Consider the following 22,681-nt stretch of genomic DNA (forward strand, 5'->3'; position numbering starts at 1 on the left):
CGAGGAGGCACAAACGGAGCTAGATACTGATAATAAAAAGATTGAGAGACTCATGCAATCCCTACAGGAGAAAACAGAGGATTTGGAAGCCCGCTCTCCTCGCTCTAACCTTCGCATAACGGGACTTCCGGAGACGACAGACGGGAAATATGGAAAAATTTGTGGAAAAGCTCCTAACTACTCTCCTAGGTGAAGATGTCTTCTCGCCCAGGTTTGTTGTAGAGCTTGCGCACAGATCGCTGGGCCCTCGCCCACGTCCGGGGGCCCCGCCGCGCCCCATTATTGCAAAGCTCCTTAATTACAGGGACAGAGACGTGGCACTAAGGCTGGCCAGAGACAAGAAATCACTGCAATATGAGGGTTCGGAGATTTCACTCTATCCCGACTTCACTGCTAGGGTGCAGGAGGCCCGCAGGCACTTCGCGCCGTTCAAGTGACAGTTACGTGACCTTGGCCTGGACTACGCCATACTCTACCCTGCAAAGCTAATCGTCAACCAACAGGGGCACTCATCTTTTCACTGACCCTAAGGCACTGCAACAAGCTCTGAAGGATTGGTCTAGAGACCACCGTAGAGACGTCAACCAACCATTAGAGGGTGAGGAGCTGACCAGTCAGCTGGACGAGCAGGAGTAACCTGCAGCGGCATCGGGTATGTCTTGAGACTTTGGTGTGATAGCGTTGCAACAAGAGGAGCTGTCTACTATTAGAGGAGACAGACCTGGCGGCCCAGTCCTCGAAGTGGCTGCAACGGGGCCATGGCTGAACCTTGAGAACCGAGTACGACTGCCTCGGAAAAACTCTCTTGGGGCGAGAGACCTGCTGTACGGTTGGTATGTTGCAGTGGGCGGCCAAGCGGTCTCTCTCTCTACCTCACTAGATATTATGAGACTGAGGAGCGCAGGGGAGGCGGGAGGGGGGCATAGTGCTAGCGGTGCTGTGACTACTGCCGCCTAAATTGACTATAGTGGACATCACTGCAATTCCTGCTGATGTATATAACATGGTGCTGCGAGAACTTGGGGTGGGACACCTAGCAGGCAGAGTAACCACATTACTTGCTTTTTGCCTGGCAACCTTGGCCCCTGCGTGCAATGCACCCCCTTTTCTGAAACGCGGGAGGTCGTATAATTGGGGTTATGGGGTGGGGGGAGGTATTCCTGCATGGCCTTGTTGGGGGTGGTGTGCTGTGGGAGGGTGGGGGGCTTGGATTGTCATTTTGTTTGGATGTTGAGGTATTTTTCTGCTCTGAGTCACCAGTTGGGTGGGGGGGAAATGTTCCCAGGTAGATTACACACACAGGTCATGTTGGGCTCATCCGGATCTAATGCTACTATACAACTCCATCTTAAGTACAATGGCTAGTACACCTCAACTGGGGAATCACGGCGCTCCTGCCTTGTTTCGCACACTCACTTGGAATGCGAGAGGGCTGAATGACTTCCACAAGGTGAGGAAAGTGCTTAGCTATCTCCAAAGGCAGCAAGTGGATATAACGCTCCTCCAGGAGACTCACTTGCCACTGACCAGCAGAATGCTTCATAGCAGGGGGTTGGAGGGTAATATCACAGCTGCAGGCTTCACAACTCATGCCAGGGGAGTGCTTACCTGGGTAAACCCCAGGTCGAAACTTACCCTGACCCCCATGAGAGCAGACCCTGAGGGTCGTTTTGTGATTGCACATTGTAAGGGTCGAGGGATGGACTTTGTTGTAGTCAATGTGTATGGCCCTAATTACGATTCCCCAGACTTTTACCAGACACTAGCGAACATAGTTAGCGACTATGACGCCATGCAGGTGCTGTGGGGCGGGGACTTCAATTTAGTATTTAACCCCACATTAGACAGATCCGCTGGCCCTCCGCGCAGGCCTTCGGCTGCGGCCCAGCTCCTGAACACCTTGCTCACTAGTCTAGATTTGGAGGACGTGTGGAGGCATAGACATAAGGCTCCGGGGGGATACACCCACTATTCTGCCTACTATGATATTCATACCAGAATCAACTATTGGCTGGCATCCTCCTCCATGATGAGCTGCGCTAGAGACTGTGAGGTTTTGCCGCGCACTCTATCGGACCACTCTCCACTCCTGCTGATTTTGGAAGCCCCTACTAAGGCGATTCCCCCGTTCACATGGCGCTTTCCCCCATATTCGCTCCTTGACCCGGTATTCCGGGGGGAGCTGGCAGAAGCAATAGATGTCTTCTTTGAGACTAATGTGGGCTCAGTGGATGACTTTCACACGGTGTGGGAGGCCTTTAAGGTCTACATAAGAGGCATAGCAATGTCTAAACACTCCAGTGTTCTTAAGTCCATTAGACAGAGGTTGACTGCGCTGGAGCTACAACTCTTGAGGAAAGACAATTGGGGCAGCCTGACGTCACAGTCACGGAGGAGATAAAGTCCCTTATTGCGGAATTTCATGAGGAGGCTGACAAGGAGGTTAAACATATGGGCAAATACGCGATAGCTCGAACCTACGGTGAGGGGGAGAGGACTAGTTCGGTCCGTGCGAGAATTTGAAAGGGCAATAGAGGGAAACCGCTGGTCACGGAGTTAAAGACTGCGAGTGGCCAGTCTACCACAGACGAAACATACATTGCGAACACGTTCAGAAGTTTCTATTCAGAATTGTACTCCTCTAGGGGTGGAGACCTCTCAGAGGACATCTCGGAATACCTGGAATACACAGAACTGGCTATGCTTACCAACACACACAGGGAATTTCTTATGCTACCAATAGCGAAGGAAGAAATAATAGAGGCACTAGCATCTATGCGGGCGGGAAGTGCTCCGGGAGTAGATGGTCTTACAGTGGAATTTTACAAAGCTTTCCAAAAGCAGCTGATCCCCCATTTATCCGCATTATTTGATAACATCTGTGTAGAGGAGAGCATGCCACAGTCCATGAGGGAAGCGCTGATAGTCACTATACTGAAGCCTGGGAAGGCACACGACGAATGCAGCTCATACAGGCCGCTCTCTCTGTTAAACGTGGACACTAAGTTGTACGCTAAGGTACTAGCGACACGTCTGGCACTTTTGGCTCCCAAGCTGGTGGCACCGGAACAAGCGGGTTTTATACCCAGTAGGAACTTAACCTACTATAGCCGTACTGTTCTGGGCACCATGCAACATGTCAAACAGGATACGAGAGCCATCGCAGTATTTCTGGACATGGAAAAGGCATTCGACTCGGTGGAGTGGCAGTTCCTGCGTCAGGTGCTGCAGAGGTTGGGATTGGGCATCCCCTTTCTTCAAATATTAGGTGCTCTTTATAATAACCCATCCGCCAGGGTGCAAATCGGTAACCTGGTTACGGAATCATTTCCTATAGGTAGAGGCACTCGGCAGGGCTGCCCACTCTCCCCACTGCTATATGCCTTGGTTGCGGGGCCTTTAGCCGACGCGCTGAGGGAATATCATGGTAATGAGGGCATACGATTTCCTACATATAAGATAGTTGTCTCAATGTACGCGGATGACACCCTGTTATATGTTCATGACCCCGAAAATAATTTGGCACCGATGCTCAGGGAAGTTGTTCATTTAGGCGCCCTCTCGGGCCTGAGAGTCAACTGGACGAAATCGATTGCCTTCCCTCTTACCCCAGTCACTCGAGAGTTCGACATGGAGTATCCGCTCCAGTGGACCGAGGACCCAATTAGGTATTTAGGAGTGCGTCTCCACACAGACCCAGAACTTCTACTTCGCGAAAACTACGGAGTAGCAATCAGTAGGCTAGAAGACGATGTGGCCAACTGGAGCAGGATCCCTCTTTCCCTCATGGGACGCATCGCCATAATGAAAATGGTGGTATTGCCTCAACTCCTATTCTTATTCTACGCTATCCCGATTGTGCTGTCTAAGGCCTTCTTTCAACGGCTAACACAACTTATGGTCCCTCTGGCTTGGGCTGGCAAGCAGCCCAGGGTCAGATGGACGCTTCTCACGCTGCCATGCGACATGGGGGGCCTAGGAGCCCCGGACTTTGAGCTTTACTATAGAGTTACGCAGGCCTTGCACCTACACACTGGGGTGCACGGGGACAGACTCATCCCTCACGTGCGTATGGAACAGCTGTTCGTGGAGCCACTCTTGCTCCCGGCCACGGTGTTCCTGCCAATGGATCGTAGGACCGGGTTCCTGGACTCTATCATGGCCATCCACCATGTGTGGCACTCACTGCTACATAGGCAGGGTGGGGCATTGTTATACTCGTCAGACATGCCAGTGGACTGGACATTGTGGCTTCCTCCCATAGGGGAGAAGGGAGTGATCCGAGCGCTGCAGCAGCTCGGCATCCTACAGACAGGCGATTTCTTCGAGGAGGGTGTGGTTAAAACCTGGCATCAGGTGGCGGGCGACAGAAGCGACCTCTCTTTGCTGCTCCGCTTCCAGTATCATAGAGTCCGCAGTGCGTTTCTAGAACTATTGGGAACGGACCTGGCGGAACCACCGGAAGTTCCGGAGCTTACCTATGTACTCAAAACAAAAGCACCCCGCAAACTGCTGACTAATCTGTACAGACTTGCAATGTCGCATGGGGAGCACCAGCTCATGAAGGCCAGTCGCATGGCAAAGGGACTTACAGACCCCCATAGAGGATGACATGTGGCGCTATTGCTGCGTCAACACGAGGAGGATCTCCTTAAATGGAAAGCATAAACTGATTCATTTTAAATTTCTTCAAAGGGTATATTATACTCCAGAGAGGCTACATAGATATGGCCTTCGACAGACGGCGGCATGTGAGAGATGTAGCGAACCGTTAGCTGATTTTTTCCATCTGGCGTGGAGCTGCCCTGGGATACAGGCCTATTGGGAGAAAAAGATTCACTGAAATGAGCAAAATCCTGGAAGTTGAGCTTACTCCTGACCCGGGGCTTGCACTCATAGGTCATTCTAGGGCACTCCCGGTTGCGATCCGGAGACTCGCGGACATGGGGATGCGGATCGCGAGACGGGTGGTGGCGCTCTGCTGGATGAGAGGGCCTCTTCCTACCATTGCTCGGTGGACGCAAGACATGCTCTACTGCAGCACCCAAACTGAACACTATAGTGAGCTCCTACCCCCTACTAGTCGCCCAAAACATTTCTGGGGTCTATATCAGTCATATTTGGGTGGTACAGCCCAAGAGGGAGCTTCTGACACAGCGGCTAGAGATGCTGCGGCTCCAGTGAATGCACCAGACGAAGCGGAGTAATGGGCAGTTGAGGAAGTGGGAGCATACTTGACAGGGAGGGTGAGCAGGGCACTAGCTTCAAGAGAGCACGCCTCACAGGGATTGGTGGCTCCTGGTGGGACGGCCAGTACATGCGGGATGACTGCATCGCGAGGACTACTGCCTGCCAGTTGGGGGAATGCAGTTGACTGTGTGCGAGCGAATTTCCGAATGAGTCTTAACATTGTATGGACAACTTATTGAACTGTGTGTTTGTATCGGGGAGGGAGGGGGGGGGGTTCTGTTTGTACAAGCAACTAGTTATGTTGACCTTAGAAGAAAATAGCCTGAAGTTACATCGTCTTATCAGGGCAAGACGTAGGGTACTGGGGAAAGTAGGTAGGTTTACCACATCACTGCTATAATAAGATCAATGTTTATCCTATGCAAACGCTGACCTGCATACGAACACCTCTTGCTTAAACGCCGCCGGACCCTAAGGTTGTTGGCTGAAAGGCTGTGTCAATCCTGAAGTGATAAACGGGAGTCATGTTCGTCGCAGCCGGCCCCAGGGTTGTAGACTCATAGCTGTGTTTTTGTTGATGCGCCAATAAAGGTCTTTGAAACAAAAAAAACACAAGTCATCTGCACTGCATTTTAGGTTTCTGGGGGAATGCATCTACGGAATAATAAAATACTGCCTCTGATTGATTTTAAACTGCCTAGTACTATAACTTTTTTTTTAATGTTATTTAGATCTGTTCACCAAAATACAGAGCATTGAAAAGTATGCATACTATTTAACGGTACCACATTTGCTCCTGGTAAATGAGTGCCTAGTACCATAACTTTTACTGTAATGTTTATGATTATTAGTAACTTTACTAAGTAAATCTGTATAAAGTGATACTTTTGTTCAAAGTGTGGTTCGTGGTCCTATCCTCACTCAGCAACAATAGGTGATTTACATTACACCATTTAAATATTGTTCACATCTTTTATGGTTGATGTTTAATGATACCTACTAGGACAATGTTGCATATTAATGCTCTTTTGTCATGGGGCAGCCTTTCCAGCTACTGCACTCTTGTTCTCTAAAGTATTACTCTGCTTGAGGGTTTCTGTGCCCATTCTACCACAGGGACAGATGCTACCTTGGTTCTTTTAAAATACATTCCTATTTAAACACCATGTGGTCCACAATGTAGCAGTCAGTTTATTAAGCATTACTGCCTTGTGGCAGAGGTATGAGACAACTAAATTTGTAAGAGCAGTGCTGAAATCCTTATTGCTGTTGCAATTTTATCTAAGCTCCTCAGCCCTCCTCTTTCAAGAATGCTGTATGGCGGGGATTCATCAAAAAAAGCTAAATGTCAAATTATCTATTGGAAAAACAAATTACGTACCGTTGGTCATTTTCTTTCAGAGGGACTAGAAATGTCCCCATATACCTTAGACCCTCCCCTCTTGTGGATGCGTTTGTTTATATAAAATGTTCATTTGGCTCTGTCCTTTGCCTCAGTGGAGTCGTGGAAAAATTAGACAGAACCGACATCACCAGCTATTGAGCACCACATATAACATTGATATATCACTTACAGTGACTTCACAAGACATTCTTCAGCACACCAGACAGGGCCTTCTAGCATTAGTGTTCATACCTAGTCTGGAACATGTGGGAGTGGCTTAATTTGAGGAATCTGTGGTAACAACTGTATCCATTAGAATGAATGCAACCAAAGGTATGTGACGTGTTCTCTTTGGAAGAAGTGTTCTGGGATCCCACACATACGTCAATACTTTCAGTGTTTATGAATATTAGGATCCCAATATAATTGTAGTAAGCCAGAGGTCCCAAAAGAGACTAGATCCTTCGAAGTGGATTTCACGGTTGGAAAATAAATCTGATGTACAGATGGTGGTAATCCTTGTCTAAGACAGCTCTTGAGTAATACATCATAGATAAATGTACGAGGGCTTAACATGCTGTTATTATTCGGAATCCTGGAGTCTGCAATATGTTAGAGTACATCTAAAAATATTGAAGGACATACATTTCCTTGAAGGATGCAGACAACCAAATATAGTTAGTATAAAACATTATTTGTATGGATATGAGCCATTATCATGCCATATATTGATTTACACGCTAGCAGCAGTTCATGCACTCCAAGAATTTACCATAATTCTCCACTGCAGGGACACAGAAATATGCAACAACTTTTAGCAGTGGTTTAGCAGTAAAGTTATTCCTTATAATTTTTTCCACTTACGTGGTACAAACATCACAAAATAGTATTTACCATGGCATGAAGGTTAGGGCTGTAGAATATTAGAGATTTCATAAAGGAAAGAGACAATGTTTTTCTGTTAAGGTAGCCCAATAAATTCATTAATGTGTTCCACTACCAACTCAAAGAATCCATGCATTCAAGGGGAAGAAGTGGATACCAGCCAGATTCATTCTAAGGAATACAAAGGAGTCAATTTTAGGTGGTTCTCAGGTTTTTATTATTTTTTTATTTCAAAAACGTCAGCAAATAAATGAGTTAATGTGTTAACCAAATTGAACACTTTCCTTCCATACAAAAATACGGTGCTACTGATGCAGTGGAAGAATGTCAATGGATTCTCCAGGCAGAAGTAGGATACAGCGCCTATGGGAACCCAGCTTGCAGCTTCCGCCAGAAGTGCCAATCGAGAGGGATTCCCTCCATGCCTGGTGACCTGCCAGGTTTCCACAGTGATAAGAGCACAAAAAAAGAAAGATTTTCATCATATAAGAAAGAAGACTGTCATGAGCTGTTGCTCAGGTCCAGCAGCGTCCATTTAAAAGCAGATACCTTCCACCATCAATCTGCAGTGAAGTATCTGTACCCATAGCGTTGAATTCCACTACATGTCACCATCTTGCCTCCATTCACCACCAATCGATGTCCGTTTTGCCTCTGGCCCCAACATATCAAAAAAAGGATGGCGCCCTGTGCCTTCATAAAAATGCACCTCAGCACCAACCAGTAGAATTGCAATGGCAACCCTTCCCTGAGCAGTTGGCGTTTTCTCTCCTCATCTCACCCAGCTGCACAACTGAGTATTTTGATTTTCCCATAGCTCTTAAGGGTAATCAACAACGGGCCAATATGCTTTGGGTGTGAGAACCAATAGCACAGGTTCATGGAAGGGAAGCAAGTTATCTCTCCGAGGTTTGGATAGAAAGGCAATTGATGGGAGTGGCCCTGTTTGTGAATGACATCTGTTTGTTTTCCAACTAGGGGGGGGGGGAGGGTCTAAAATCTACTGAGCAGATTCAGTGATAAAAAAACCCTACCACACAAATATTAATATCCTTGTTACTCAACTGGTCTAGCGCTGGTGTCAGAAGAAAAGGGTATAATTTTCCAAAAACGGAGTTGAATTTGTCTCATGCACCTCCCTTTCTCAGCAGTAACTGGAATGTAACTGGCTATAGGACGAAAGGTCTTCATTCACAAAGTTCCTCAACTGCTGCTTTTTGGCAAAAATGAGATTCTGTGCTGAGCACACTTCAGTGCTGTAAGCTGCAGCATCCCTAGCAGTGCAGGGGACGGATTTTTTCCAGCCAAAGCACCAATCGCCTCCTATTGCACATAGAGAATATTAAAGGACGTGCTGCTGTATAGCGACAGCATGCAAGAACATACTGGAGAGACATAGTAACAAAACAAAAAAGTTAAAATAAGACTACAGCGCCCCGATAACCCTGCAGGGCATTTGTGTGCACTGAAATTCAAATAAATAAAATTCAAAACAGAACTAATCCTCAAGAAATTCAAGTAAGGAAATGGAAAAGTAAACCTAGCAGATCTTGAAATTGTGATTGCTCAAGCGGAGCAAAGAGTGCAGTGTCCATTCTGTCCAATCAATTGCCCCAAATTGATCTGAGCAGACACCCAGAATTGAGAGGACAATCACCCCAACAGATAAAGGTTGCTGGAAGCAGCCACTGAGCGATGGGACTCATTCCACATTCCCTGCAGTTGGATATATACTCAAAGACTGCAGTTTCACGGATTCATATTAGGAATGATTACAAATTAAAACGTTATTCTGTTGAGAATGCGGACCATTGATACAAAAGTTTGTTAATTAAAAACATGATTTTGTTAATGAACTGTAACTTCTTGTTATATTAATCAAGTTGCAAAATGGCAATCACAAATTGGTGTTTTCCAATGTAACACTGGTAAACGTTTAACTAAGCAGCGCAACCATGTGATTGGACATACAGGTTGGAAGAAAGCAGCATTGTTAAAAAGGGATATTCGGACCATGGCTAAAAAGGGGATGAAGTAGCTGGGAAGTGCTGTGCTTGGGAGATGTAGAAATCGCTGACGAGCAGAGAAGACTGGCTGGGAGGGTCCCCAGTCAAGAAGGATGTGCTGGTAATAGTGCCCAAGATACTGAGACAGACGCCCGTCTAACCAAGGCCGATGGCAGCCCTTGGGATACCTTGCTCTCGAGTGCACCTTGAGGTGGAGGATACCTTCCGACTGTGATAGCTGATGTCTCACCCTTCACCCAGACAGTTGGGTTAAATACTGCCTTGCAGAAACTCGCGCCACTAGCAGCTCCTGAGTCGCTTCGACTCCTCTGCTGAAGTTCTGCAGCAGACATGCTGCAGTTCTCACAAGGAGGCCTTGTGGAGCTTTTGCAAAGGGGCCATGTTGAGGCTGTGCAAGGGGCCCGTAGAGTGGTCACAGAGAGCCCATAGCTTCGCCAAAGTGGATTTTCTGGCCGGCCTTTAGGCTGAAGACAAAGTCCTTTGGTGCCTCGAAGATGAGCACGATGGTGGAGCCCAGGTTGAACTCGCCCAGCTGCTCTCCCTTCCGCATGGGGATGCCCTCCTCGCGGTTGTTGTTGACATAGCTGAAGTCGTTGTGGGAGCCTTTGCAGTACCGAGGGCTGTTTGTGTGCAGATCCTGGCAACAGAGGAAAGGAAGAACTTCAAATCAATATCCAAAGCATTCGGCATCCAACAGAGACATTTATCATGCAATACAGTCTACACAAGACCAGAGAGAGAGCAGTCTCTGTCATGTCAAAGGGTTTCTAGCATTGCATCAACGACAACATGCATTAAATAGCAAGTACTCTGGAATCCAAATAAAAGGAACAAGTTACTTATCACAGGTATTTTTGTTGTGACAAATACTTTATCTTCTCACTGATTTATGATCTCCTGAAACACCCCAGACAAGAGGGCAGAGCCATGAATGACCAGAGCTAGGGCAGTGTCAGAATGACTTAAGTTGTGAAGCTGACCAGGCTCAATGACATCAGCTCCCATAACCCCCCCACCCGTCCAAAGAAGCAAGACGCTGAGCAAAAGAGAACAAACATTTAGAAAAAAGTGTTATTATAACAACCTCAACCAAGATAGTTTTTTTTGTTTGATTGTCATAATATAAATTGTATCTGATTTGCCTCAACTTGTCACTGTTAAGTGTAATGGGGTAACCCTGCGAACCTCAGAACCTGGGCGGGTAATTAAACAAACAACAATGGTTCTGTCAGAGAACACAAATCAATTAAACATAGTACTTAATACATGAATATAGTCATATACCCTGTGAAGGATATATGCAATAATTTATACACTGACCACAAACAAAAGGAAAAATTGTCTTTAGTATTCAATCTTTTCAAACGTTAGGTGACAAAACATAAATACAACAAAACATTTTCAGAATATCCACTGTAGAACACAATAGTCACAGAAAATTAAATTGTTCTTTTTGTTCAATGGGACTTTGTGCAGACGGATATATGACATAGAACGTCGACGTTTCGAACCGGGGGATGATGTGCTGATTTATGCGCATCTGAGGCGGGTCTTCATCAGGACTGGATAATGGTTGGACAGCCTTATTATTAGGTGTATGATTCCTCTGGTCTTCTAATGTAGATGGTGCATGTCAGCAGACAAGCACCGGAGGTACTCACTGGTTCTTAATATTTCATGATGGTTATTCTGCACCAGCCGGTGCACCGTGTTTTATGGGTCTGCGCCGCCTTGGCGATTGCTCTAGCGCAGACCCTTAAAACATGGTGCACCGGCTGGTGCAGAATAACCATCATGAAATATTAAGAACCATTGAGTACCTCAGGTGCTTGTCGGCTGACATGCACCATCAACATTAGAAGACCAGAGGAACCATACAATCAATCAATCAATCAATACATTTATAGAGCGCGCTACTCACCCGCGAGGGTCTCAAGGTGCTGAGGGGAGAGGGGGGGCGCTAGTGCTCGAATAGCCAGGTCTTGATGTGTTTCCTGAAGGTGAGATGGTCCTGGGTTAGTCGTAGGTGTGCGGGGAGGGAGTTCCAAGTCTTGGCGGCCAGGTAGGAGAACGATCTTCCTCCGGTGGTGGCTCTGCGAATCCGTGGGACGGTTGCGAGGGCGAGGAGCGGAGCTGGCGGGTAAGAGTGTAGAACGAGAGGCGGTTGTTGAGGTATTCGGGCCCCATGTCGTGGTGCGCTTTGTGTGCATGGGTGAGAAGCCTGAACGTGATCCTCTTGCTGACGGGGAGCCAGTGCAGGTTTCTCAGGTGGGCATATATATGGCTGCGGCGAGGGATGTCGAGGATGAGTCGTGCGGAGGCGTTCTGTATGCGCTGAAGTCGTTTCTGAAGTTTGGCTGTGGTTCCTGCGTAGAGGGCGTTCCCGTAGTCCAGTCGGCTGTGACCGTCTTTCTGGTTTCTGTGGGGATCCACCGGAAGATCTTTCGGAGCATGCGCAGGGTGTTGAAGCATGAAGATGAGATGGCGTTGACTTGTTTGGTCATCGTGAGGGAGGAGTCCAGGATGAATCCCAGGTTGCGTGCGTGGTCCCTGGGTGTCGGTGCGGTGCCCAGCGCTGTGGGCCACCAGTCAGTCAGTCAGAAATACTTTTATTTGATCTTGTTAAAAATCATAAAAGAGTGGAAGAAGTTCAATGATACAAACATGTTAGAAAAAAACAAAATGCATAATTAGATAAATTAATGAGGGTTAAAAAAGGTGCTAAAAAAAATGAAAACACACTGCTGTCATGACCTGGATAATCATCCATAGATAATACATTCAATAAAACTTTCATATTAAAAGGAAATTTTGAACAGTGAGAGGCGGTACTGTACACCAGGGGCCCAGAAATTATGTTGGTGCAAGAGAAGAACAAGGGTCCAAGCGTTCTTAACTGGACCACACCAGTTCATTCTTGTTTGTTGTCTAATTCTTTGGCTGCCATTTTCCAAAGCATAATGGCTTTGCAAGAAAGTTCAATGGAGTGGCCTCCAAGACATTTTATGACTTCCGCTCTGCATGTCCGTAGCTGATTTTTTATCAGCAACTTGCGGAGGACCCTTTTCCGAATTTCGAGAAGTGTGGGGCAGATGCATAGAGATGTAAGAGGCTCTCTTCTCCTTGTCCACACAGCCGGCATTCTTTTGTTAACCATACTTGTTTCCATTTTGGGGTTAGGTCCTTCGTGGGGAATGACCCCAACCGTAACATAGTAAGATAATGCTTTTTATGTTGTGAGAAGTGATCTAACAAGTATGGTTGTGGTTTGAGCAACTGATAAGAACTAATCACTGCCCAAGCGTGTTTTTTCTTTGAGAATGCAGTTTTGTCCATTAGCTGTGAAATTTGTTTGGTTGCGCTGTTTACTGCCTTTTTGAAGCCAGAGAGGGAAGTATTTATGTGCCATGCCCCTTCGAGGTGTAAGTCCTTGAGTGAACCTTTTAGGACCGTGGCGATGGAATTATTTAGCCTCGCTTGCTTTTCGATTTCTTCCCAGCAGGAGTGGGCTAATGTGTTATCTTCTGCTTGCCTCATCCGCCAATAGTATTTGACGACCGCCCCTTGTCTGGCTGGTTTCTGTTTTTTTAGCCCGTATTCTAGTCGAATCTGGGCTTGAGAAATGAATGTGCTGGGGAATTGAGAACAACCTCTTGAAAAAGCTTGATTGGGCTTGGTTAAGAGCGGCTGCATCTATTGAATGCATTATTTCTGACCCGTATGATATGGTTGGTATGAGTTTGGCTGCGATTACCTTCAACACATGCCCTGTTGAGCAGCCTTTTAATTTCCTGTTTAAAATTTTGAAGGCGTAGAGAAGTTGTTTTGCTTTCGTTCTCACTTGATTCAGCTGATGTTTGTAGTTAAGGTTTTGATCAAGATGAAACCCTAGATATTTGTAAGATTCCACCTGGGTTATTGGTTTGTCACCCAGGTTCCAGATGAATTTGCCTTTTGACCCTATTTTGTGATGTTTTGAGAAGCACAGCACCTTTGTTTTCTTGAGATTAATTGTTAATTGGGATACAATGGTGTAGGCTCCTAGTTGGGTCATTGATCGTTGAAGGCCTATCGGTGTTTGTGATAGAAGGACGATATCATCTGCGTATTGAAGGCTAGTGATTGGTGTTTTGCCCAGTTTTGGGGGGTCGGTTTGGACTTGTTGAAGGTATTTCTCAAGGTCGGCGGTGTAGATGTTGAAGAGGTAAGGGGCCAGCACGCACCCCTGTTTCAGCCCGTTTTTAGTTTGGATCATACTTGTTATGCTGCACCCGTCTCCTTTTTTTATTTGGACCCATGTATCCGAGTAGGCCACCAGGAGTCGTCCAAGGATGAGGACCTACGTCTTGTCTGAGTTCAGTTTCAGCCGACTGAGCTTCATCCATTCCGCGACGTCTTTCATTCCTTCCTGGAGGTTGGTTTTGGAGGTGGATGGGTCTTTGGTGAGGGAGAGTATCAGCTGGGTGTCGTCGGCATAGGAGATGATGTTGAGGTTGTGGTTGTGTTTGCGTGCGATGGCGGCGAGGGGGCTCATGTAGACATTGAAGAGGGTTGGGCTGAGCGAGGAGCCTTGGGGTACGCCGCAGATGATCTTGGTGGCCGTGGAGCGGAACGGCGGGAGGTGGACTCTCTGGGTTCTGTTGGAGAGGAACGAGGTGATCCAGTCCAGTGCTTTTCCTTGGATCCCAGTGTTGTGGAGAAGGGTTATTAGGGTGCGCTGGCAGACGGTATCAAAGGCGGCTGAGAGGTCTAGGAGAATGAGGGCGGTTGTCTACTTGTTGTCCATCAGGGTCCTGATGTCGTCGGTGGCTCCGATGAGGGCTGTCTCGGTGCTGTGGTTGGCTCGAAATCCGGATTGGGATGGGTCGAGCGAGTTGTTTGCCTCGAGGAATGCAGTCAGCTGTTTATTGACGGTCTTCTCGATGACTTTAGCCGGCAAGGGAAGAAGAGAGATGGGGCGGAAGTTTTTGAGGTCTTTAGGGTCAGCTGTGGGTTTTTTCAGAAGGGCGTTGATCTCTGCGTGCTTCCAACTCTCTGGGAAGGTGGCTGATGCGAAGGAGTTGTTTATGACGTTCCCGAGGTGGGGTGCGATGATGGGGTCGGCTTTGTTGTAGATGTAATGGGAGCATGGGTCAGAGGGAGAGCCAGAGTGGATGGTGTTCATGACGTGGGTGGTGTCTTCTGTGCTGATGGGGGTCCAGTCGCTTAGGGTGGTGGTGGGGGTCGTTGGTTTGGTGACTGGAGGCGGAGTCTGGGCGTCAAAGCTGTTGTGTATATCTGCGATCTTGCTGCGGTAGAAGAACGTGGCGAGGGAGTCGCAGAGGTCTTGCGACGATGTGATGTCGTTGTTGCTGGTGCTGGGGTTGGAGAGCTCTTTTACGATGCTGAAGAGTTCCTTGCTGTTGTGGGTGTTGTTGTCCAGTCGCTCTTTGAATGATGTCCTTTTGGTGGTGCGGATCAGCTGGTGGTGTTCACGAGTGGCGTTCTTGAGGGCTGTCATGTTTTCTGTCGTCTGTTCGTGGCGCCAGGTTTTTTCGAGAGTCCTGCATGATTTCTTTGAGTCTTTGAGGGCATCGGTGAACCATGTGGTTTTCCTGTTGCTGGTCTTGCCTGGGGGTTCTTCAGTGGAGCAAGGTTGTCGGCGCAGTTGGTGATCCACTGTGCGAGATTGTGAGCTGCGTCGTCGGTGTCAGAGGTGTCGGCTGGTGGGTTCTGGCTCAGTGATGTGGTTAGCTGGTCTGTGGTGACTTTGCTCCAGCATCTGCGGGGGATCTGTAGCGTGCGGTGGTGGGCTGTAGTCTTCTTGTAGGTGAAATGGATGCAGCTGGGGTCGGTCCAGTGTAGTCCGGTGGAGTGGCTGAAGGAGACGTGGTTGCTAGCGGAGAAGATGGGGTCCAGCGTGTGGCCGGCATAGTGGGTGGGGGTGTTCACCAGTTGCTTGAGTTTGAGGTTGGCGAGGTTGTCGAGCAGGGTGGTGGTGTTGTTGTCTTTGTTGTTCTCCAGGTGGAAGTTCAGGTCCCCTAGGAGGATGTAGTCTGGTGAGGTTAGTGCGTGTGGGCTGACTAAGTCGGCGATGGTTTCACTGAATTGTGTGCGCGGGCCCGGGGGTCTGTAGATGAGGGTTCCTCTGAGTGTGGTTTTGGGGTCGGTGTGGATCTCGAAGTGTAGGTGTTCGGCGGTGGAGAGTGTGTTTTCGGCGTTGGTCGTGACACTGATGGTGTTCCTGTAGATGATGGGAATTCCTCCTCTGGTTTGGTTGACGCGGTCCTTCCGGGTGATCTTGTAGCCGTCCGGGATGGCTCTGGCGATGTCGGGGGCTGAGGAAGCGTTCATCCAGGTTTCCATGAGGAAGGCGACGTCCGGTGCTGTTGTGTCGAGGAGGTCCCAGAGTTCGATGGCGTGCTTGTGGACGGAGCGGGTGTTGAGGAGGATGCACTTGAGGTGGTTGTTGTTGATGTTAGGTCCGGCGGGCGGGGTGCAGGATCGGAGGCAGGCGAATTTGCAGGCTATGCAGGTGAAGGGTGCGTTTCGGGGTGGCTCGGTAGCAGGCGGTTGATCGTCCGGTGTTGAGAGCGCTGAGGGTGGCGGTGTCGTATCTCAGTCGGGTACTCTGGCTCTGGTTCTGGTTCTGACACCTAATAATAAGGCTGTCCAACCATTATCCAGTCCTGATGAAGACCCGCCTCAGATGAGCATAAATCAGCACATCATCCCCAGGGTCGAAACGTCGACGTTCTATGTCATATATCCGTCTGCACAAAGTCCCATTGAACAAAAGGAACAATTTAGTTTTCTGTGACTATTGTGTTCTATATCGGAAATTCTGAAAAAGTTTTGTTGTATTTATGTTTTGTCACTTATAACACTCAGTCACCAGTCACGACCTAGACACCTTGTTTATTCACAGCCCATGTATTCTATGTATATTGGACAGCATATCTGATTCATTGCAGAAACAAAACGTTTGAAAAGATTGAATACTAAAGACAATTTTTCCTTTTGTTTGTCAACTTGTCACTGAACTGGAAGGTCAGATGTAATTATAGACATGCACAGCCTCTTGTATCTAACTGGACACTAATAGACGGAAATATGACCAGCTGCTACAAACGTCACTTGCTGAGAAAGAAATTCGTAGTCCGCAACCTGCCGCACAATCTTGAGGTTTAGTACAAGGGGCAAAATGTCCCGGTGGAACACAGCTGTAACCTTTATTGTAATTGAAATTACTGTCCATTCCATATCTCGTCCAAGTCCCTTATCCCTTTCTTACCTATTTATTTCCCTAAATGTAATGTATATGTGTGAAAAAATGCAAATAAAGATATTTAAAAATAAAATAAAATTACAACCTCCACCAAACAGTCAGAGGTTGAAAAAGAGTGATTATGAATCTTCAGGAAAATGGATGATCCATTAGAAAATCACTAGCGAAACAGTCATTTCTAATCAATACTTCTTGAAGTCAATTCCTTTCCTTTTGAAAGGCTCTTTCTAGCAGCAAAACTGAGTCTGAGCAACACTTTAATAAGAAAAAGAAAAAACAAACTCTAAAAACAAAAACTATAGTTGGACAAGTAACCGACTGACGCAGTCTGCTGCTTGACAGGTGTCCAAGACAGCCAGCCATCCCAGCACTGCCATACAGACCGAGTTCTTCTGCTTGATTCTGTTTTGCTAATTTATTACAGTTGCAGAGGAAACGGCAAGAAGGAAAATATTACTTACGCTTTAAGCATATGTTTGTAGCTTGCAATGCTGATGATTCACATGCCTTGCATACTACTGCCATCAAGTGGTGGATTTGAACATTACACATTGTTTTTCTTTGAAGAAGCTTTGAGTCACAGGATGTAGAGTACCTTCTCCCATAGCCCACAATGCGTGCGGGCACTGACTCCACGTTTAGATTGTTTTTTGCAAAGCAGGTGAAGGGCGAGAGTAGAGGGGTATGTCTACGTGGCCTGACAATGTTAGCTTTATCTAAATAAAGTATGGTGAATGTTAAGGAACATGTCCAATCAATGCCAGCTTTCCGTGGGTGATGAATTGTGCACGTGAATCTAAAGCTCTTCAAGCGACGAACAGATGCTTACAGGGTGAGTCCAGATTGTGTTTCTAACGTGTGGCTGTAGATATACACATGCTTTCCATCAAATATAAAGTAGTTTCATCACAGCAACGGCTTGTTGGCAAATGAGGCTGGTGTTTGAAATAACGTTCTTAAGACTATTTGGCCATGCATCGCTTCTTGAGGTGCTAATAAGTGCACACAGTAATGCTTTGTGGACAAGTGTGGTGTTGACCATGTTGATTCCCTACATATATCGGCTAAGGGGAAGTTATCCAAGAATGCCATTGTAGCCCTCTTCAGTGTGAAGCGGTACGGAGAGCACGCGGTTAGCCTTAGCGTAACAAGTCTGAATACATCTTACAATCCGTCTTGCGATGTCTGCCGTAGAGATTTGCTGACCTTTGTGAGGCCTAACATAAGCAACAAAGAGCTGGTTAGTCCTGCAAAAGGACTTTGTCCCGTCAATATAATACAGGAGTGTCCATTTCACATAGAGTGTATGTCAAGCTCATTCTGCAACAGAATCAGGTTATAGAAAGAAATCGGGCAGCTCAATAGAGTGATTCAAATGGAAAGGTAAAACAACCCTAGGTAAGAACTTGAGATTAGTACGAAGGACCACCCTGTACCAATGCAACTGAGTAAATGGCTCTTAAATAATAAGTATAATAATAATAATAAGTGCCTAACGCCCTAAGAGAAGTTATAGTCATGAGAAAAGCTCCCTTCTGTGCAAGAAAATGGAATTACACTGAATGTAGAGGTTCAACTGTGGGCCCATGAGCCTAGTCAGAACTTCATTTATTATAATTGATAGGCTTGAGACCTATATATCGATCCAGGTCCTCAATAGTGACTGTGTTCCTCAAGATCAAAACACACAAGATGATGGACGGAAGTTTGCACAATGGCAAAACATTCACCCCCAGTCACAGATCTGGGTTTAATCCATCGTTATTTTGCCCACCAAGCCACCCCAGTTCAGACATGGCCATATGCAAATCAATCTTGACCCTGTGCCTCATGGGAACAGTCCAGCCCGAACTGCCGAGGCAGGTCTTCCCTGAACCGGAAACAAGTATCCTAGGACCGGTTTCTGGCTATCAGCCAGGATAGCTTGACTCCAGTGGCGTAGTGAGCACGGGACCCACGTCTGGGCATACCCTTCCCACATAGGGTGAACAGCAAAACACACAAGATGATGGACGGAAGTTTGCACAATGGCAAAACATTCACCCCCGTCACAGATCTGGGTTTAATCCATCATTATTTTGCTCACCAAGCCACCCCATCCAGGTTCGGGCTGGACTGTTCCCATGAGGCACAGGGTCAAGGCTGATTTGCATATGGCCATGTCTGAACTGGGGTGGTGTGGAGTGCAAAAAAGCGATGGATTTTGGCCCAGAACTCTGTACTGGGGTGAATGTATGGCATTGTTCTGCATTCTGTCCATCAACTGTTGTTTTTGCATTTGTCACCCTGAGTGGGACGGGTATGCTCAGACGTGAGTCCCTTGCTCTCCACACCACTGGAGTCAAGCTATCCTGGCTGATGACGGCTGATAGCCAGAAACCGGTCCTAGGATGCTTGATTCTGGTCCAGGGAAGACATGGCTTGGCAGTTCGGGCTGGACTGTTCCCATGAGGCACAGTCAAGGCTGATTTGCATATGGCCATGTGTGAACTGGGGTGGTGTGGAGTGCAAAAAAACGATGGATTTAGGCCCAGATCTCTGTACTGGGGTGAATGTATGACATTGTTCTGCATTCTGTCCATCAACTGTTGTTTTTGCATGTGTTCCTCAAGATGACATCTTATCTGCACATTCCACCTCAGAGCATGCATTCGAAGCAGACACATGTCTAAGAACATTTCGAGCTTCTAACATAGGATAATTTTAGAGAACGGGCCTTGAATAGATCAGCTGTGTCACCTCAGGACCTATTACCTCACAGGGTCTGGAAAGAACTGGCAGGAGAGCTCTTTCCACAGTTATGGCAATTTTTTGCCAATCCTGGCATAGCGGGATGGTTCCAACAGACGGGAAAAGAGCACAAGTTACTCCACTTCTGAAAAAAAGAGGTCTTTAGATCCCACGTTATTAAGTACTTACAGGCCAATATCTCTTCTACCATATTCTGTGAAGATTCTGGAACACTTTGTTAGTAAAACTCTCTCACTATCTGGAAGCTAACCGGAGAAAGAGCAATTTGGGTTTCGTCCAGGTCACGGAACTGAAACCGCTCCGCTTACTGTTATGGATGAACTCAGAATGCAAGCAGACATCGGGTTATACAGTGCTATGGATCTTGCTAAATCTGTCCGCTGCTTTTGATACGGTCAGTCATTACATTCTTTTGGCCAGGCTCTCCTCAATTGGAATTAAGGGCTTGGTGGCAAAGTGATTACACTCCTATCTGTCTGATAGCGAAGTCTTCCTCCTTCTTGCTCAGAATTTAAGTCCACTAAACATGGTGACCCGCAAGGGTCATCAATCAGTCACGTCCCATACTGTTTAATATTTATATGAGCCCACTGATCTCATTCATCAAATCATATAAAATGAATGTAGTTAACTACGCTGATGACACCCAATTAATTTTATCACTGGAAGGAGATCAATTATTGACATTGGACACATTTAAAGATTGCATGAATAAGATTACAGTTTGGCTTGAATCCAATTCATTGAAGTTTAATGGAGACAAGACAGAGCCTGGGCTGTCCAGCGTCTAAGGCTCCGGGTCCCAGTCCCACCTAATGTTTGGCCAGCATCTTCTTGGTACCGTCAGAGGTGGGGGGTAATTTTTGACAGGAAACTTAGGTTGGAAGCTCATGTCAATAAGACAGCGGGGAGCTGCTTTTCCTTAATCCGAGCACTTTGGAAGATTCTCTTATTGCTTCCTATCTGTTCTACAGCATTGGTTGTATGAAGTGTGATTCTAAACAGACTACATTATTGCAATGCCCTAGTGCTAGAAACCCCAATCTATCTAATAAAGCGGCTGAAGAGAGTTCAAGTAGTGGCAGCTAAATTGGCCCTTATTAGGCCGAGAAAATCCTCTGTAGCATGGGTTCTAAAAGATTTACATTGGCTACCATTACCGCAAAGAATAATGTTTAAGTCCCTCTGCATGGTTTTTAAATCCCTACATGGCACTGGACGGATCCCAATGCATTAGAGACTAACATGGTATGACCCCTACAGGAGCTTACGCTCCTCCTCAGCCAGGATGGCTAGGGTGGCCAGGTTTAGAAAGACTAGGCTTGGGAGTACTACAGAGCCAGGATACTTATTAGGTGGCAGTGTGTTTTATAAATAAACCATATAAAATAATAAATATGTCCAAGCATGTGCTCTAGGTGGTCTAGAGGGTATGCCCCTCTATAGACCCCTCCATTAAAGCTTCGACTATAAGGATTTTAAAAGTGGATGATTTGTTTTGCATATCTGCAGCTATGGCTGCCAAGTCAAGTCAAGTCAAATAACTTTATTCGGTTATTTAGAGAAACAACCATAAAAGCATTTCATACAAAACATATAATGACACATAATTACATAAAAAGGTTAAAACGACTTGATTAAGTTCATTATAAATGATTATAAGATAAAAAGTTACAGGCAAGATGTACACTCAAATATTAAAAAAGAATTGTTCTACAGACATAAAAAAGTTAATATTTTTCTAAAAATGTATCAGTTACAAGAACAGTTAGCCTTCAATACTTTTCCTAAATTTGAGTGCTAATTTTAAAAAACTACACACAAATAAGGTACAATCCCAGCCTAACATCTGAAGATAACAAAGTGCTGGTCTAAACTGGGAGAAATTCAGTTTTTTAAGACAGGGTTTTAGATATAGCCTCCGTGGAGTAACATAGAATGGACAGAAGAATAAAAAGTGTGCCAGGTCTTGCGGAGACTTTTCGTCGCAGCCGCAAGCCGGCAACACTTGTCCACGGTGAGCTCCCTTTGGCACGGCCAGCAATAAGTGAAATAAGTCCAACCTGAATCTTGTCAGCAGGAAGCGATCGTAACTTGTCATTGGCCATGACAAGTACGGTTCCATGAGCAAAGTTGTTTTTAATAGCACATGTTTGCGTACGCTTCCTTTCATTTTTTCGCCCGCCTCCCTGTCTAAGTACCGTGAGGTAATAAAAGCCTTCTTCACAGAAATAACATCCTGTTTCGTACTGGAATTCGGGTTTAAGAAGAGGTCGGGGCGCCCAATTTCCCTGAAGCAGTTACTTAGGTACCTTAACCAAGGAACCTTAAGCCTGTTTTCCCATGTTAGCGCTTCCCTCAATATTAGCTGGGTAAGAGGGACATCGCTATTTGTCCAACAGTGTAGCCAGCATACTAAGGGTTTTACTGCTATTTTGTCACATAGGAAAGGTACACCTAGCTCCTCGTGTACGGAGAAGTTTGCTGTTCCAACAGGGACCCTTAGTATCTTTTTGAGAAAGTTATTTTCTGCTATCTCAAGGGCTCCTAGTGGGGCATATCCCCATAACTCGCTGCCATAGCATGCTATAGCAACACTCTTGGCCTGGTAGAGTTGTAGTAATGCTGCCACTGGGCTATTGCCCATTTTTCTTGCAAAATTAAGTATTGCAGCATTTGCCCTAATTACCTCTCCCTTTTTTTTCTGGACTACGGGTCCCCAGTTCAGTTGGTAATCGAACAGGACTCCTAAGTAGGAGAAAGTTTTTGTTGTAGGGATTATGACCCCATTTACATTTAAACGGTTTGGTTTTTTGTTACCTTGGCCAACCTTCATTACGAATGATTTGGAGTTGTTTATGCTCAAATCACGAGATTTCATGAATGTAAAAAAGGAGTTTAATAATGTTTGAAGACCGTTGGCGGTTCTAGACAAAAGGACTGCGTCATCCGCATAAAGCAGAACCGGCAGTCCTTTACGACCAATATAGGGGTAATCTGCTCCTGTACTTAAAAGATGCTCTTCCAGGTCGTTTATGTATAGGTTAAAAAGGAACAGGGCTAAAATGCATCCTTGTCGAATGCCCCGGTGCACACTGAATTCTTTTGTCACGTTTAAATCCTGTGTGTACCGGACGTTTGCCCTTGTATCAGAATGCATATCTGCTAGTAGGTTAA

The 22,681-nt window shown here is 46.4% G+C and overlaps 1 protein-coding gene across 3 annotated transcripts in view; it reads right to left on the reverse strand.

Annotated features, from left to right (window-relative positions):
• Positions 1 to 7,652: 7,652 nt before the first annotated feature.
• The window catches only part of PISD (phosphatidylserine decarboxylase), a 290,490-nt gene continuing 275,461 nt past the window's right edge, over positions 7,653 to 22,681 (reverse strand). For all 3 annotated transcript variants that reach the window (XM_078667731.1, XM_078667732.1, XM_078667730.1), the window contains one exon: positions 7,653 to 10,123. In XM_078667731.1, the coding sequence (XP_078523857.1) occupies positions 9,899 to 10,123 (225 nt within the window). In that variant the 3' untranslated portion in view covers positions 7,653 to 9,898. The remainder of the gene's footprint in view (positions 10,124 to 22,681) is intronic.

This window comes from Lissotriton helveticus, chromosome 11, assembly GCF_964261635.1.
Source record: "Lissotriton helveticus chromosome 11, aLisHel1.1, whole genome shotgun sequence".
In the NCBI taxonomy this organism is placed as follows: domain Eukaryota; kingdom Metazoa; phylum Chordata; class Amphibia; order Caudata; family Salamandridae; genus Lissotriton; species Lissotriton helveticus.